Genomic DNA, 19449 nt, shown 5'->3' with positions numbered 1-19449 from the left:
AGCCCACCCCTGGATTTGAATGGTTTTTTTGTTGTTGTTGGAAGCAAAAGCTTTTGTCTTACTACTCTAACCCACAACCCAGATATATGAGAGAAATTGTTGTCACATATAGTACAAAACTGGGACTTGCCAGAAATTCCTACAGCTCCTTTAATGTTGCTGTAGGTCTATTGGGAGCTCTCCGACCAGGTTCCCCCTCCCCATCTAATTTGGAGGGTCATCCAGTTCTTGGAAATGTCACTGTTGTGCCATACCTCCTCCACTTGTTGATGGCAATAAGATTCCTTTGATGTTTTATAAACTCTTTGCAGACCATGGCAAATATCAGAAAAAATATATTAGAGGACCTGAACTTTATCTGGGTTTGATTAGAGTGATGGCAGGTGTACATTTACTACTATTTACCATCAGTTTGCATTGATTTGTTAACTCAGAACATAGCCACATCCTTTCTTATAAGAGGATATGCACACATATACAACCAGATTACTGTATGGTGTTTTTATTGTTACCATATATATTTGAGTATAAGTCCACCCAATTATAAGCCGAGACACCTACTTTTGCCACAAAAACTGGGAAAATTTATTGACTCAAGTATAAGTCAAGGGTGGAAAATTCAGTGGCTACTGGTAACTTATAAAAATGGAAACCAATAAAATTACACCAACTGAGGCATCAGTAGATTAAATGCTTTACAATATTTATTTCAAAGTAAACCAGTAAACTAGCTCTGTAAGTTTAAAAGAGGGTAAACAGGTATATGTCCCCCCAAGGCAGGTATAGATAAAAAAATGCAAGTACCTACTTCAATCCCCCACTGCTCCCATTGGTTTGGGTTAGGGTTAGGGTACCTGGCCTCTTCTTGCCTCAAAGAGATACAATTTCCCTATCTATTTACTATTAATGACAATCCAAAATATACTATTTAATTCTATGTGTATATATACCATATGTGTACATACATATTACACACAGGGACATAAAAATATACATTATCTACTATATAAACTGTATGTGTATATACACACAGAGACACAGAGAGAGTTCTTGTAAAATTATACACATTCAACCTCACTTACTGTGATAGGAAAAACAAACCCACTTTCTGCCACACATTTAACCATAACTACAACGTTCCACATGCCTTCAGAAGTATTTCCCTAGCTTGTAGATCACTGTTAGAGCTAGGAAATGTCATGGATTGAGTAAAATGTGGTGATTCTCACTTAACAATGCTTTTGCTCAACAACCAAAATTTTGGGCTCAATTTGTACAAATTATATTTATCACTAATTGATAGAATAAAGGTCATTAAGTGGGGAAGTTTTCAAACATGTACATATAAAATATATCAGGCAAAAATAAAGATTTTTAAAACTTTCTCTTCATGAGCTGATGTTTATTATTCAATTCAGGTCTCATCACAATGATAAAACACTTGGGAAAAAAGATACATAACAATAAGCCAGCACTGGAGGAGATCATGGAGAAGATCTCCACAGCCAACATGTATTTTCCCTTTGTGCTTAGATAGGTTGGAATAAAGCACAGCCAAACACTGCAGAAAACCAACATGCTGAAAGTGATGAATTTGGCTTCATTGAAACTGTCAGGTAACTTCCTAGCTAGAAAAGCAGCAGAGAAGCTAAGCAAAGCAAGACAACCCATAAAGCCCAGAACACAGTAGAACATGAATGAGTCTTCTTTGCACTCCATGATAACTTCTTCAGACATTGATTGCATATCAAAATCTGGATATGGTGGGGACGTTGTCAGCCACACAGTACAAAAACATATTTGAACAAGGGAACAGGATAGCAGAATGAAACTGATCATCCTACCACCCACCCATTTTCTCAATCTGGAACCAGGTTTGGTGGCCATGAATGCTAGAACCACCACAAAGGTTTTGGCCAAGACACAAGAAACTGCCACAGAAAAGATAAGGCCAAAAGCTGGTTGTCGAAAGAGACATACAATTATATTGGGCCTTCCAATAAATAAAAAGACACAAAGGAAGGAGAGGAGAAGAGAAACTAGGAGTGTATAAGTGAGATTCCGGTTGTTGGCTTTGACGATGGGAGTGTCTTTATGTTTCATGAAGATTGTTATTACCAAAGTTGTCATTACAGAAAAGTAAAGAGAAGGAACAGTCAGACTGATTCCTAAAGGTTCTTCATAGGACAAAAAAATGATTTGCTTTGGAATGCACATATTTTTGCCAGGACCTGGATATTGATCTTCTGGACATGGAGAACAGTCATCAATGTCTGAAAAAGAATGCAGGTGAATTAATAGGAATTATAGTGTTGTGCCATCATGGCTTAGTTGGCTATATTTGGAAATTTCGTACCCTTCTCCTTTGATATTTTCCCCTCTGGACATAGACGGCAATCATAGCAACAAAACAACTTCCCTTCTTTCATGGCCTTGCTGTGTCCTGTCTCACAAGGATCATTACATAAAGATAAAGGTAATGCCTATCAATAAATTGAAAATAATATTTTAAGATACAGAGAGGAAAGGAAGTGCTTGGAGAGATAGTGCAGAATCAACAGATTAAAAATGAAATTGCAGGATGACATAATTTTATTAAGTTACTAAGAGATGATGTTCTGAGATTTTCATCAATAATGATATTTAAATGAAGGCAGAGAAATCTATATTTAAAAAACTAACCTGATGAAAGCCTATTGGCCATGTGATAGAATCTAAAGAAATCATGAAGAACATCTCTGCTGGAGCTATGGGATCTATCCCTCCAACTTTGACTCTAACAAAGGATTGGTTTGGGAATGTGATCCAGTTGATAATATCAAATCCACCAATGAATACTCCCTTTTTATCGAATGAGATCTCTTCACCAACATTATTGTTGAATCTGACATTTCTCAGGAAAGAATGCACCTGAAACACAGAGACAATCAGAGAGGAACAAAAAAAAAGGGAGGGAGAAATAATTCATATATTCAAAACATACATATGAATGTTTCTTTAAACAAAGAAAATATTAACACTATTTTATTTTAGTTGTAGGCCATCAACAAATAAATAACAATTATTCTAAAACAGAGATAGGGATAAATATCGGATTACTGAAATAAAATTAACACAGAATTGAAAATAAACATCCAACATAAAAATAAGCTCTTTAGTTTAATTGCAGAAGCTACTTAAGTCAGATCACTTTAAGTTAAAAAAATATAGTGCAAATGTTGGTTTGAAATGCAAATATTTTTTAAAACCTAAGATTGTAGCATCTAGTCCAATCACTTCATAGCAAATAGAAATGCCAAAAATTAAAACAGTAACATATTTTATTTTCATGGTTTCCAAGATCACTGCAGATCCCTTTTAAAAGAAAAAAACATTTTCATTTAATTTTTCAATTATTTTTTTCAACATTTAACTATCATTTTTAATTTTATATTTTTTTAAAAAATAAAATATTTTTAATTTCTTTTTTAAACTAAACATTTGAAATATATAGTTTGCTCACTTTAATTCCTTAGAAATTTTAAAATTCTTAATGATCTAAGAGAGAAAATAAAAAGTTGCAGACAAAAGAAACAGACACTTCAAAGAGGAAAGTGATGAATTTTTCAAGAGAACAAAAGGTCAAGAACTCTTATAAAGTATTAGCAACAGGGAAAATATTTAAACTTTTAGAGATTTTTATTTTTTTTTGCAAACAAACAAAGAAAAAGTCATGGAAATAGACACTGACAGTATTAGTGACTTGCAAAGTGTGGCACATGTTTCAGCCTATATAGATTAAATACTTTGGCTACTTAATGAGAATAAATGACTCATTGGAAAACATCCTGATGTTGTGAAAGATTGAAGGCAAAGAAGAAGAGAACAACAAAGAATAATATGGTTAGATAGTGTCATCAATGTGATGTGATGACACTATGTGATCAATGTTCTCATCAAAATGAATACGAATTTGGGCAAATTCTAGAAGACAGTGCAAGACAGGAGAACATGGTGTATGGTTCATGCGGTTGCAAGACTCAGACAAGTCCTAGTGACAGAATACTAACAACAATAATTGAGACAGCAGAGCAACACTTAAATACAGGTATTCATTGTTTAATGACTGCTTGTTCAGCAACCATCTGAAATTATAAGTGCAGATGAAGCAGTACTTATGAATTTCTTATTTTCCTCATATGATCACAATCCTTGAAGTCAGTAATTGGCCTGCAATTCTGATTGTCATGGCATCCCAGTTATGTCGCCTGCCAGCTGCCTGCAGCTCAGTAGTTATATTCTCACCAGCTCAAGGGTGATTCAATCTTCCATCCTTCTGAGGCCAGTAAAATGTGGATGTCAAGGTTCCAGATAACATCCGAACAAAGTCAGATTCTGAGTCAAAATATTTCTCAAAACTGCAATTTATTTCTGGAGCCATGCTGGCACCATCACAGGGAAACCTGAATCTGAGCTTCTCACTCAGATTCAGTTGAAAGTTCACATCCCTTGTTGAAAGTTCACATCCCTTGTCTTCCACCCACAAACTTGTCATGTTCTTCCTACAGAGTTGCCAGTGTGACTAGTCTTTTCTTCACTTCTGCCTCAGAGAAATGCTATCGAGGAATGTTTTGTAGTTGCATCTTATCCCTCTTGGAATTCATCCCTCCCAAGCTTCCACAACATCAGGTATGGCAAGCTGCTAATTTATCACTAACTTCTGCAGTGGCTTGACAGGCCACCTCCCCTCAAGAAAAAAGACATATCCTGATATTTTGACTATTGGGAAGTGCCCTAGGAATTTACTCCCTAGCTTTTTGCTGGGCAATCTCAATCGGATATATTTTGTGAATAGGAAAACTTTAAATCCTCACTTGCTTCTTGTAGGTTTTGGCAGCATTGGTCAGTGCTCTTTTGGTGGTTTTCCATCCTTTATTTAAGGTTTCCATCCATTCAGTCAGGGACATGGAAGTGGGCACTTCGGTGGATATTTTCTGGCATGGGAATGAATTCTTGGCCGCTGGTGACTTAGAAAGGAGTCAACTCAGTGCTGCTCTGAATGGTGTTGTTATACACTACTTCTACAGATGGTAGCAGTTCAAGTCAGTTATCTTGTTGGTAATCTACATAACAATAAAGGTACTGCTCTACCATCATGTTGGTTCACTACACTGCACTGTTGGTTCTTGGATGGAAAGCCGAGCTAAATCCTTTCAGGGATCCAATCGCATGTATGAACTCTCTACAAAGCTTGACAGTGAAATGCACACCTCTATTGGATAAGATCATCTTGGGCACCCCATGCAAGTGGTAGATGTGCTTGATGAACAACTTCACTAAGTGTCTTGCATATGGCAATCCAGAATAAGCAACTAAATGGGCTTGCTTGGAGAACAAGTCTATGACTGGACAGTCGTTCCAGAGTTCCACTATGAAATCCATTGCTATCTCTTCTCAGGATTTACTGGGATTAGCCACCTGCTGTAGGAATCTGGGTGGTTTTCCTGGCCAGTTTTTCTCAGTGGCGCAGATAGTATAGCTTCTCACATAGTCCTCTACCTCTGATTTCATCTTTGAGCACCAAAACATTCTCTGCATCAGGTGGAGCATTTTCAAGAATCCAAAGTGTCCTTCTAGCTTGACATAATGGCTCCGGTGGAGCACTTGCAATCATAGGCTGGCAGGCACATATAACCTGGACCCCTTCCACACCAATCCTTCTCTCATGATTAGGATATCTTTGTTTATCATTAAGCCAGGGATCACTAAGTAGAGCTGCCTTAAATTTCTCAGTCCATTCCCCCTGGTCTCGGCCTCTTGACTGTTAAGTGTGGCCTCTGGTGTGGACAAGGGCAAGATGCTTGAGGTCCAGGGTAATGTTTCAACAGTCTGTGTTGATTTTGGGAGCCATGTCATCTTCTGATATTCATCCACTGTGCTTCACTAAGTCCAGGGTCAATGCAGCCAACTACTGGGAGATTTTGGGATGCTCCATGCTTCCATTTGCATACAAGCTTTATGCAGATGGTAACTTAGGTTTTTCAGCAGACTTGTCACCTGTCTACACTGCCTAAAGCACAAAACCTTCTTCAATGACCATGGGATTACTATCCTTGATTGGCTAGCAAATTTGCCTGACCTGAACCCCATATAGAATCTATGGGGCATTGCCAAGAGAAAGATAGAGACATGACACGATACAATTTAGAAGAGCTGAAGGCCGTTATTGAAGCATCCTGGTCTTCCATAGCATCTCAGCAGTGCCAGAGGCTAATAGCATCCATGCCATGCTACATTGAGGCAGTAATTGCTGCAAAGTTTGCATGTTTATACTTTTCAGAAGTCCAATATTGTTCTATGTACAATTATTTTTTCATTGATTCCATGTAATATACTAATTCTCTAAGATGGGGGATTTGGGGTTTTCATGAGCTGTACCTCATGATCATCACAATTATGATAAATCATCTATAACTGTCTGGTTTGGTTCTGCAACCCACCAAGACTGAACCAGACTTCAGAGGATAATCAGAACTGCAGAAAAAACAATTGCTGCCAACCTGCCTTCCATTGAGGACCTGTATACTGTACAAGTCAAAAAGAGGGCAGTGAAAATATTTAATGACCCCTCACATCCTGGACACAAATTATTTCAGCTCCTACCCTCAAAACATCACTACAGAGCACTGCACACCAAGACAACTATGTCACGGTTTGAAAAGTAATTAAAGTCCGTTAGAACCTTAATACCGTGGAGGCAATGGATAAGAGCCCCAATCATTTGTTCAAAACAAGATTTCTTTTATTATAAAACAAAAATAAACAATGTCTCGGTAGACAAAAACAACAGAGTACCTTACATAATGGAGTTTAAGGCAGAGAAGAAGAAAGGATCTAGAGACACAGCATAAAGAAAGAAATGATATTACATCAAAGTAGGAGGATCAATAATAAAAGCACACAAGTTAACTCTTTAATTACTAAATGTCCATGAGGCTGGCAATATTCAGCGTGACAAACTAGACACAAGAACAGTTTTCTTCAAATGCCATTGCTCTACTAAACAAATAATTCCCTCAACACTGTTAACTTTTTACTAAGTCTGCACTTCTATTTCTACTAGTTTTTTTCTCATCATTCCTATCATCCTTTTCCTCCCACTTAGGACTATATGACTGTAATTTGTTGTTTATATCCTAAGATTTTTATTAATATTAATTGTTTCTTCATTGCTTATTTGACCACCATGACAATCATTAAGTGTTGTACCACATGATTCTTAACAAATGTATCTTTTTCTTTTATGTACTCTGAGAGCATATGCACCAAGACAAATTCCTTGTGTGTCCAATCACACTTGGCCAATAAAGAATTCTATTCTGTTCTGTTCTACAGATATGGTGTTTTCTGCACATCTCTGCTAACAGACTTACCTGCCACCACCACACCTGATTGTGAAAATCTTTCCTACTTTTCATCGTTGTTGATTCTCTAGATTTGGATATAGAGAGAGATTGCAAAGCATGTGCCACAGCATAAACAGCATTGTAAATATTGTAACTCTGGCCACTCATGCGTGTTTCAAACACAGATATAGGAAGGGTCTCAAGCCTCTCCTGCCCAGTACATTTTTTTCCAGAGGTTTCAGTTTTTGAGTTTGGCAGGAAACAATTAAATGCCTGTTCCCAAAAATCTTTTCGAAAATGATCATGCTGATTGTTGTTGTTTGGATTCAAGTTTTGAATAAATTCTTGGAAATCATGGATCTCCCTGGTGTGAACTGCAAAGGATAAAGCACCGTGTAGGAAATGGATATCCCACGATTTTTGAATGGCAGATGATGTATACTCTGCCTGAGCATTTATAAGCCAGATCTTATTCTTCTTTGGTATATCTTCCACTTCTGAAAACTGGAGGAAACTTCTCAGAGCTGTTATGGACCGAGTTTCACCATATAAGATTATCACATTGGCTGTGCTGTTCATGACAACATGGTACATATGAAGTCCTTCATCTACGATATCAGTAAAATCACTATAAAAAGATATTTTGGGGAGCTCTGCTATAAATTCAATGCAGATGCTATGCTCAGAAAACATGGGAATCATGTCCTGGAGAAATTTATTTCCTTTTTTATCCTTTACTACAAGAATGCCAATCCAGATCCATCTAAAATACAGCAATAACTGCAGCAGGCCCTTGTGTTGGTGGGATTCATTTGGAAACATTTGTTGGAAGAAAATCAATTGAGTACTTTTATCCATGATTGGAGCAGAGCCATAGGTCAACTATAGAAAGATAAACATGTGCAATTGCAAAAGTCTATGTGAGCCTCTGAAAACGTATATATATATATATATATATTTATTTCATTTTGTCTAATACACATTAATACACAATGGAGGTTATAGAGGATACCTTCAAGTAAAATATATTAGAGGAAGAAAAGATTAGAGAGTGTAGGAATACAAATATATCAATGAGAGAGTATAAGAAAAGTTATAGGTATAGAAGAGAAGATATATGAGATATAAGAGGGACAATAGGACAGAGGTCGGAAGGCATATTAGTGCACTTATACATGCCCCTTACTGACCTCTTAGGAATCTGGAGAGGTCAACCGTGGACAGTCTAAGGCAGAGGTCTCCAAACTTGGCAACTTTAAGACTTGTGGACTTCAACTCCCAGAATTCTCCAGCCAGCTCTGCTGGCTGGAGAATTCTGGGAGTTGAAGTCCACAAGTCTTAAAGTTGCCAAGTTTGGGGACCCCTGGTCTAAGGGGAAAATGTTAGGGGTTAGGGGATGATATTATGGAGTCCAGTAATGAGTTCCACACTTCAACAACTCTATTACTAAAGTTGTAATTTTTACAGTCACATTTGGAGCAGTTAATATTAAGCTTGAATCTGTTGTGTGCTTTTGTATTGTTGCGGTTGAAGCTGAAGTAGTCATTGACAGGCAGGACATTGCAGCATATGATCTTGTGGACAATACTTAGATCATGTTTAAGGCGTCATAGTTCTAAGCTTTCAAGACCCAGGATTGTCAGTCTAGTTTCATAGGGTATTTTGTTTCGGGTAGAGGAGTGCAGAGCTCTTCTGGTGAAGTATTTTTGGATATTTTCAAGGGTGTTAATGTCCAAGATGTGGTATGGGTTCCAAACAGATGAGCTGTATTCTAGGATGGGTCTGGCGAAAGTTTTGTAAGTTCTGGTAAGTAGTGTGATATTGCCAGAGCAGGAGCTACATAGGATTAGCAACCCTTGAAGCCTTCTTGGTGATGTTGTTGCAGTGGGCTTTGGCACTTAGGTCTTTACTTATTAGTACTCTGAGGTCCTTAACCAAATGGGGGGTTATCTGTGATAATTTGTTTATTCAGTTTGTATTTGGAGTTCTGATTTTTTTTGCTGATGTAAGACAGAGCATTTGCTGGTTGAAATTTGGAGTTGCCATGTGTTAGACCAATCAGAAACAGAGTCTAGGTCTTTTGGGAGAGTAGTTGTGTTATCAGTGGAGTTGAAGAGTTTTACATCATCTGCAAAGAGAATACAGTTGCTTGTGATCAGATCATAAAGGTCATTGACGTAGAGAATGAAAAGCATTGGTCCCAGTACGCTACCTTGGGGGACACTGCTTTTTCCAGGGACAGGGGTAGATATGGTGCTTCCTATTTTGACCACTTGTTGTCTGTTTGACAGGAATGCTGTAATCCAGCTGTGGAGGGATTCTGAGATGCCATAGGATTTGAGTTTAAAGAGTAGTTTGTTGTATACCACTGAATCAAAGGTTTTGGAGAAGTCAATATAAATTGCATCTACAGATTTTCCTTGATCAAGATGAGTAGTCCATATGTTTTTACAGTGGAGGAGCTGTAGGTTGAAGGATAATTTTTTCCTGAATCCAAATTGTTTGTTAGAGTGTAGATTATTATTTTCAAGGTGGAGAGTAATTGATTGGTTTATAATTGATTCCATGACTTTGCATGGGATGCAGCATAGTGATATTGGTCTGTAGTTATTGACAAGAGAGGGGTCTCCTTTTTTTGAAGATGGGGATGATCATTACTTTTGACCATAGTTTAGGAAATGTGCTTGTTCTGAAGGATTTTTAGAAAATTATGCTTAGTGGTTCAGCTATAGCAGATGAGAGCTTTTATAGGAAGTATGTGCATAGACTGTCTGGTCTGACTGATAGAGAAGGTTTAAGGTCATATAATGCTTTTTCAACTCGGTCTTCAGTAAAGTCTATTAGGGTTAGGTCGTTGAGAGAGTTTGAGGTGCAATTAATGAAATTGGGAGATGAGCCTTTACTGTTAACAAAGACAGAGCCAAAGAATGAGTTGAGGAGGTTAGCTTTGGATGAATCATCATTGATATTCTTTGTTGTTGTGTCCTTTCAGAGGTGGGATAGGTCTAGAATCCTTGAGTTTGTTGTTGACAAAATTGTAGAAGAAACAATTAGATTTGGTGCATAGGAGGTTTTCCTCTTGTTTGCTGTGGTAGTTGAGACATTCTGCTTTTATTTGGTTGCATATGCTTTGATAATGGCTTTTGAAGTTGGTTACTTGTCCTTTTCTGTTTTTCTGCCAGAGGGATTTTTTCTTTGTTTGTAATTTTCTTATTGATATGGGAAGGTTATTTTTCTTGTTTGAGGTCGATGTTAGTCGTATGTGAAGTCTGATAATTATTTTCATTTCGAGCAGGAATGTGTTGTAGAAGTCATCAGTAGAGTTGCAGTTAGAGAATATAGTTTGCCAGTTTAATGTTGAGAGATGGGCTTCAATGTGTCCATAGTTCTCTTTTTTGAAATTGAATGTAAGTGTCACATTATTTGGGTGGAGCTTAGTGTGGCTTAGGTTGAGATTGAAGTTTATCGTGCTGTGGTCGCTGGTGGAAAATGGTTCTTTTATTTGTAAACCATATATTGCACTTTTCCTGTTGTAGAAGATGTGATCCAGACAATTATCTAGTCTAGTATTGTTACTAGTTGGTCAAGTCCCAGGCTGGTGACGGTGTTAGAACGGTGTTAGAATGGGTAGGTTCCATGTTGCATTCATTTAAAGTCCAGTTAATGTATGGCAGGTTGAGGTCTCCAAAGAAGATGATGGGGTGTTGGCAGTGGGTAGCCCACATTAGTAGTGAGGATAATTTGTTTGCATTTGCAATGTCATAGTCCGAAGCTCTGTAGCAGAGTAAGAAGCGAATTGTGGTATTTAGGGATAGATCACAGACAATAGTTTCAGGGAGTGATAGAACTTGTGCAACTTTGATGTTTTTTAGATTTAGAGATTTTTTTGTAGAATATAGCTACCCCGCCTCTTCTGTGGGATTTACAGTCAGAACGAGAGACAAGATAGCTCCTTGTTGTAATAATTGAGTCTGGGTAGCATACATTGAGCCATGTTTCACAGACAAAGATAATATCAAAGATTGAGGAGTGAATGAATATTTATCCATGAATATTTAATGTATTGATATTTTCATACAGGTTGTTGAGGATCTTTGAAAAACAGTATCTTTGACCTTGTATACTGAAAGTATGCAGCTAGTTGTGCTTATAAGGAAATATCAACCAAGATGACACTCTTGAGGTGTCAGTAATTTTTCCCCCCAGAAAGTAGTCTCATTGTGAACATATCAAATTTGAAACAATCTCCAATGCCTGGAACTGGGACACATTTTGCTGTGTCAAAAATCCCTACCATCTCTTCAGAAAGAGAAGTAGCCATGCTGCTGTGATGGTTGTATTAAGGAGAAAATGATATCTAGGAATCAGAAAGTCTCTTCTTTTTATAGAAAGAAGCATACCAATTTTGTGGAGGTATGGCAAAATGATAATGTATATCTGTAGCACATCTTACTTGAGGAACTTTGTAGATGCTCAAGACAGTTGCCATGTGAAGAGCGATGTCAGGACCCCCAATGACTGCAGCCAAAGTATTTGTGATCCCACACTTGTAGTTAGGGATGAATTTTCCCTGAGTGAGAGGCAGAACCATTGAGGCAAAGTAAGTCCAGCTCGGACTAAAATTACTGTTAAAAATGTGGAAGCCCAATGTGAGATTGGGTAGGATCTGTGGATTTTCATTAATCTGTTTTATAGCAAATACTAAAGCCAGGATATGCTGGTAATTCTGAAAAACTATTCTGTAAAACAGAGTTAAAAACAGCACATTAAGAATAAGAATAACTCAATATCACCTACTGATAATCTTAAATGCAAACTAATGAATTCAAGAAGCATCATAAACAAGACACCTGAACTCCTTCTCTTACTAAAAATGTCTAATTTTGACATTATATTTGTCTGAGAAACATGGCTAAATGCATGCCTCCCCAGATCCATTATCACAGTAAGAGACTTATGTTTACTGGTCTGATTGTGAAACCTGTAGAACAGAGTGAATTAGCTTGGTGGCACAGTGGTTAGAGTGTAGTACTGCAAGCTGCTTCTGCTGTCTGTTAGCTGTAGTTCACCATTTCAAATTTCACCAGGCTCAAGGTTGACTCATCCTTCCATCCTTCCAAGGTGGGTAAAATGAGGATCCATTTTGTTGGGGGTGATATGCTGACACTGTAAACATCTTAGAGAGTGCTGTGAATTGGTATATAAGCTTAGCTGCTATTGCTATTGCTATCTTTTATAAAAACCACTAAACCTAAAAAATATCCAAGTCAAACATAATCTCATTGGCTGCTGATTGGTTTCCGGAATCAATTCAGGATGCAAAGTGTTGGTTATGATGTATAAAGCCCTACATGGCATTAGACCATATTACCTTCAGGACCTCCTTCTGTCACATGAGTGCCAGTGACCGTTTAGGTCCCACAGAATCGGCCTTCTACAGATCCCATCAACTAGACAATGTCATTTGGCAGGACCTAGGGGAAGAGCCTTCTTTGTGGGGGCCTTGGCCCTCTGGAATCAGCCCCCACCAGAGATTTGCACTCCTCCCCACCCTCCTTGCCTTCCATAACAGTTTAAAGATCTATCTATGCCGCTATTCTGGAGGCCATAAGACCCTAGACTCCTGGCCGATGAGTGTAATATGTCTTGCTGTGTGAATGGGAATGAATAGTTTTAAATGTTATTAGTTTTAAAAAAAAAATTAGCTTTATTAATTGGATTTTTTAGATATGTATATTGTATATTGTTTTGATATGTTGTGACCTATTCTGAGTCCTTGGAGGGGGCAGCATACAAATCCAATAAATAAATAAATAAATAAATAAATATCCAATTATAACTTTTAAAAGCCAACTATGATATCATAGATCCTGACCTCTCAACTCTTGATTGGCAGACATTATTCTCCGGCTGTAATACTGCTACAATATCTTTTTATTCAAAATGCAAACAGTCGTTAAACTACATGTACCACTAATAATCAGTAAAACCAAGAAATTACCCATAAAAATAAAGAGGCTAACTTTAAAAGCTGCTTCAAAAATCTATGCCACCAAATAAAGATTGAATGCACCAACTACCACATCAAATAAGAAGAAAACCTTCTGGGAATAAAATGCACATGCACCTTCGATAACCTTGTTAACAACCAATTCAAAGACTGGAGATCCATCCCACTCTCAAAGAACTGAATGATAAATGAAGCTATAAAAGCCAATCTCTTTAGCATATTCTTCAGCTCAGTCTTTGTAATCATCAGTCTCTTGTACAATATTTTCTAGTCATACCACAAATAACTACAGCAAGCATTCTAGAAACAACATTAATAATAATAATAATAATAATAATAATAATAATAATAATAATAATTTATTAGATTTGTATGCCGCCCCTCTCTGAAGACTCGACCTCTGTGATCATATTACAAGTAACTGTGTTCTCTTTGCTGATGATGTTAAATAATAAATCATTGTATATAAATACAATAAATAAATTTAACACTACTGACCATACTGCTAACCTTCAAAAATACCTTGACCATGTATCAGAATGATCAGACAACTAACAACTTCAAATCTCAACCGATAAATGTTCTATTTTACACATGGGAAAAAGAAGTGGAAGTGATGTGTCGGTGCCTGGAGGCTGTTGGGGTCTGGATGGGTGTCAACAGACTCAAACTCAACCCTGATAAGACGGAGTGGCTGTGGGCTTTAGCCTCCCAAGGACATTTCCATCTGTCCATCCATTACCCTGGGAGGGATCACTGACCCCCTCAGAGAGGGTCCGCAACTTGGGCGTCCTCCTCGATCCACAGCTCACATTAGAGAAACATCTTTCAGCTGTGGTGAGGGGGACGTTTGCCCAGGTTCACCTGGTGCACCAGTTGTGGCCCTACCTGGATCGGGATTCACTGCTCACAGTCACTCATGCCCTCATCACCTCGAGGCTTGACTACTGTAATGCTCTCTACATGGGGCTACCTCTGAAAAGTGTTCGGAAACTTCAGATCGTGCAGAATGCAGCTGCAAGAGCAATCATGGGCTTCCTTAAAAATATGCCCATGTTACACCAACACTCCGCAGTCTGCATTGGTTGCCAACAGTTTCTGGTCACAATTCAAAGTGTTGGTTATGACCTATAAAGCCCTTCATCGCATCGGACCAGAATATTTCCGGGACCCCCTTCTGCCGCACGAATCCCAGCAACCAGTTAGGTCCCACAGAGTGGGCCTTCTCCAGGTCCCATCAACTAAACAATGTCATTTGGCGGAACCCAGGGGAAGAGCCTTCTCTGTGGCGGCCCCGACTCTCTGGAACCAACTCCCCCCAGAGATCAGAACTGCCCCCACCCTCCTTGCCTTTCGTAAGCTCCTTAAAACCCACCTCTGGTGTCAGGCATGGGGGAACTGAGATAACTTCCCCAGGCCTACACTGTTTATGTATGGTATGTTGTGTGCATATTTTTTAAATTATGGGTTTTTAGTTTTTATTATTAGATTTGTATTATATATTGTATTTCTATTACTGCTGTGAGCCGCTCCAAGTCTGTGGAGAGGGGCAGCATACAAATTTAATAAATAAATAAATAAAATAAATAAATAAATCAGAATACAAAATACAAGCTTGGAGGACATGACCTTGTACATGAACTTCATTCTGTGAAAGACCTTTTAGTACTCATATCTAATTAGCTAAGTTCCAGAGCCCACTGTAACATTTCCAAAAAGGCATTAAGAATTATTAATCTAATCTTGCAAAGCTTCTTCTCTGGCAATATTACACTACTAACAGGAATATGCAAACTATTTGATAGACAATTTCTTGAATACTGCTCACCTGTCTGGAACCGGCACTGCATATCAGATATCAATGCAATCAAGAGAGAACAAAAATATTTCATAAGAAGAGTCCTCCATTCCTCTGTTTGCAACAGAATATCTTATTCCACCAGACTTGAAATTTGGGGCGAGATAGATTAGAGCTACGTCACCTTCAATCTGATCTAAATGTAGTTCATAAAATCATCTGCCACAGTGTTCTACCTGTCAATAAATACTTCAACTTCAATCACAGTAATACGCAAGCACACAAACTCAATGTAAATCACTCCAAACTTGACTGCAGAAAATACAACTTCAGCAAAAGAGTCGTCAATGCCTGGAATACACTACTTAACTCTGTGATTTCCATCCCAAACCCCAAAAAACTTTAAATTTAGACTATCTACAGTTCACCTCACCCCATTCCTAGGAGACCTGTAAAGGACATGCAAGTGCACCATTTTATCTACCATCCCTGTCCTATTGTCCTATTGCCTAATTTATCTGTACCTACTTTGCTAATGTTTATATTTATACGAATATCTACTATCTTGTACATGTTTGACAAAATAAAAAAAAATAAAAATATGGGTCTGCTTCACATTATGGCACTTACAATCCTTTTGAGCAACACCATTTATTTATTTGTTTGTTTGTTTGTTTGTTTGTTTGTTTGTTTCAATTTGTATGTCGCTCATCTCTGTAGGGACTATAGGTGGCTCACAACAAAGATTAAAACATATAAATAATATTTAAAAAGCTATAAGAACAATCTAAAAACCATTTGAATTTTGTGGATTGTGTGCAATGATTTTTGCTTCTATCTTTCTATATGTGAGAATGGTTTGTTATCAAACGTGACTTTTAAGACTTGGTTTATACGAAAAAGGAAATTGCTACATTTTGGTACAGAAATAAATAATGGGAAAACATAACATGGGAGATATGTGCTCTATTTAGTCTATTTCAATTTTACCTTGAAACCTAGATGTCCTATTTTGGAAATAGGTGCTTTCCCTTTGTTAATGATAGTAACAGCTTTCTAAATTAAGCCTTACATACCTGTATATTAATAGATATTGAGAGGTGATTTGTTATAAATGGAGATTTGATATCCATTTCAATTTTATATGGAAACTGGAGTAAAATATAACATCAGATAAAATAAACCTAACAATCCTATTTTAGATGTTTCTATCAGGAGTTTTTGCCATTGGAGAAAAATATTTCAAGCATTCTATGATTTATTAGCAAAGTTCAGACCTTGGCAATAAATTAATGATGTACTTACATAAGTCCATCATGAAGTGCCTGAGAAGGATCGTGAATGTAATCAATGGGATTAGAAGTTGCAAAGAAGGCAGAAATAATGCCAGCAATATTAATATCTCCAAGCTGATGGTAGGTGTGCTGAATAGGAAGAGGCTCCTGAAAGTCACATTGAAGTCTAGGATTCTTGCACATCACTTCAGGTATTACCATTAACAGGATCTCCATGAATAGTAACATCTTCCATGGGTGTCTTCTTTCTGTATACAAATTATTCTGTCTGCAATAAGATCTTTGAAGTAGGTCAGACTGATATACCTCCTGGAGATATTTTTCAGACAAAACTAAAGAGTGCAACATACTAACAAATCAACTCACAGAGCTTTGGGCCTTCTAGCCATGGGTTGGAAGAGGATGGGTACAATAATTACCATTATTCAGTTGCAGTTGCTCCTATTTTCATGGAATCACATAGATTTTGGAAGAAACAATGTGGCTAAGTTCATAATGATAGGGAGACAGTCCCATATGTGAACAACTTCAAAACATGTGAGGACTTGCAGAGACAGAAATACATGATCCACAAGAGAATAAATAAAATGATTAGCTCCATTAAGAGAAATAGGGTAATAAATAGTAATAAATCTCCCAGAATGGGAAAAACTATATACAACCAACTATAAATTAGCATTAGCAACATCATACAAAGAGAATTTATTTAAAATGATCTATAGATGGCACTTGTCACCGGCCAGACTCTCGTACATGTACCCCAACATATCTCCGATATGCTGGAAATGCAAAAAGAAAAAGGGAACTTACTATCATTTATGGTGGACCTGTACACATGCCATAAAATATTGGTCAGATATTAAAAAGATATTGGACCAAGTCATATCGATACCGATCACAATTAAACCAGAACTATTTCTTCTAGGTATATTTAGGCAAAAAATTAAAAAAGAAGACTGATACCTTATTACACAAATATTAACTGCAGCCAGAATATGCCCAACAATGGAAATAGGATACCATACTCACAACCTTAACTACCATTGCTAAAATTATGGAATGCGCCGAACTCTCCAAAATGACGATGGAATTGCGAAACAAAAAAGAATTAGACTTCTATAAGGGCTTGGAGAAATGGTATCAATGGATATCTAGAACACGAAACAACTAAAATGCTGTATGGGTTCAACTCTTTAGCATTAGTAGCTGGAGGTAAGAAATTTCAGAATTATATTTTTGGTCACACCGCATGCACTTTACCCAGCAGTACCAACATGCCCGTATAATTGGCCAGGAACTTCTGCACCACCAGGTTGACCATATGCGCCATGCAAGGGATGTGCGTCAACCTCGGTTGGCCCAAGGCTGCCACAAGGTTCCACCCATTGTCGCACACTACCTTCCCCGGCTTCAGGTTCAGCGGCAAGAACCACTCCTCTGTCTGCTCCTGGATGCCGGTCCATAGCTCCTGGGCAGTGTGTGGTCTCTCGCCCAAGCAGATGAGTTTCAGCACCGTGTGCTGCCATTTACCCACAGCCATTCTGAACTAGGAGGTTACCGAGCTGCGCTATCTAGATGTGGAGGAAGAAGACGGGGAAGCAGAGTAGGAGCAGGAGGCAACAGCAGGCACCGACTGATGTCCAGTAATCCTGGGTGGTGGAAGGATATGCACTGAACTGCTTCCTGCCTCATTCCCGGCTGCCACTACATTCACCCACTGGGTAGTGAGAGAAATGTACCAGCCCTGGCCATGTTTGCTGGTCCACATGTCGGTGGTGAGGTGGACACTGGAACTGACAGCATTTTGCAGTGCACACCGAATTTTCTCCACTACATGTTGGTGCAGGGCAGGGATGGCCTTGCATGAAAAGTAATAGCGGCTGGGAATGGAGTATTGTGGGACAGCCAATTTAACAAATTTCCTGAAACTTCAAATGCCAGCAGCTGTGAAATGCTGGCATTTAGGGCCAGGGCTTGTGGGTGGGATGGGCCGAACCTCCACTTTCTCTCAAAAGTTTGAGGGATGGACAGCTGACGAATGCTTCCCTGGGACGGTGTAGACATGCTTGGCAATGGTGGTGCTGCCGGTGCTGCCGTTGTTGTTGGTGGTGATCCATCATTGTCCCTTTGGGGAGAGACAGGTGACCTTGTTGTTTTTTTTGGGGGGGGCATTGACAGTGGCCAAGGCAGCCACAGCAGAAGAGGAAGACCCAGGCATTTGAATACTTTTAAGATATTGTCTCCACTGAAGGTCATGTTTTGAAATCAGGTGCCTGGTCATGCAGCTGGTGCTGAGATTATTAAGATCTCTCCCTCGCTTCAAGGACTGGTGGCAGAGATTGCAAATGAGCTTTTTCTTGTCTTCTGTTAACTGCTTGAAAAAATGCCACGCTGGTGAGATTCTTTGTAACACATGAGGCTTGCTCGGCCCCTGGACACGGTGGGCAGTAGTACCAGCAGACTCAGCACTGAGGGCTTCCAGCCTTCTCCCTCCACTTCTGCTGGCTGCCTGGGGCTGTGGGACTACCACAGCCTCTTCCTCCTCTGAACTCTGTCGGCCTTCAGTCCACATGGGATCTAGCACCTCATCATCTTCTTCCACCAACTCCTCCCTGCTAGCCTCCTTCTCAGACTCTACATTGCAGTAAGCTGCAGGAATGGGGATCTGGGTTTCATCATCATCAATCATGGTCTTTCCCGATGATGCCATGGACATGTCCTCTTTCTTTGGCAGAAGCTCCTAGCTATGCGGAAGCCCAAGGTCTGCAACTGCGGATTGGGCAGGTGGACGTCCCATGGCATCCCAGTTGCAAGTTTCAGAGATCAGCATTAAGCACTCCACTGCTTCTGGGTGAGACGGCCTTGCTGCTTTGGAGGGGGGGTGATGACTCAGGCAGTGAACATGCAGATGTGGTGGAGTGTGTAGAAGGCAATAACAAAAAAAAGGTAGCGCTGCATGCC

General features: G+C 38.8%; 1 protein-coding gene across 1 annotated transcript; it reads right to left on the bottom strand.

The window, feature by feature from the left end:
- Positions 1–1374: 1374 nt before the first annotated feature.
- Positions 1375–11874, bottom strand: LOC139153278 (vomeronasal type-2 receptor 26-like). The gene is made up of 5 exons (XM_070727019.1): positions 11839–11874; positions 7413–8267; positions 2683–2910; positions 2357–2483; positions 1375–2273 (listed from the first exon to the last, which is right to left on the bottom strand). The coding sequence occupies exons 1-5, from the start codon at positions 11872–11874 to the stop codon at positions 1375–1377; spliced, it is 2145 nt and encodes a 714-aa protein (XP_070583120.1).
- Positions 11875–19449: the final 7575 nt, after the last annotated feature.

Source organism: Erythrolamprus reginae, chromosome Z (assembly GCF_031021105.1).
Source record: "Erythrolamprus reginae isolate rEryReg1 chromosome Z, rEryReg1.hap1, whole genome shotgun sequence".
NCBI lineage: Eukaryota > Metazoa > Chordata > Lepidosauria > Squamata > Dipsadidae > Erythrolamprus > Erythrolamprus reginae.
The sequence above is the reverse complement of the archived record's forward strand: the minus strand, read 5'-3'. Positions and strand labels throughout refer to the sequence as shown.

Bases quoted from the DNA above. Each gene is read 5' to 3' on its own strand.
- LOC139153278 (XM_070727019.1), bottom strand. From the start codon at position 11,874: ATGGCAACTGTCTTGAGCATCTACAAAGTTCCTCAA. The intron at 2,484-2,682 runs GTTAGTTTTTTA...ATTTATTGATAG, and splicing joins GGCCAATAGGCTTTCATCAG to GCATTACCTTTATCTTTATG. The intron at 2,274-2,356 runs GTACGAAATTTC...ATTCTTTTTCAG, and splicing joins GAAAATATCAAAGGAGAAGG to ACATTGATGACTGTTCTCCA.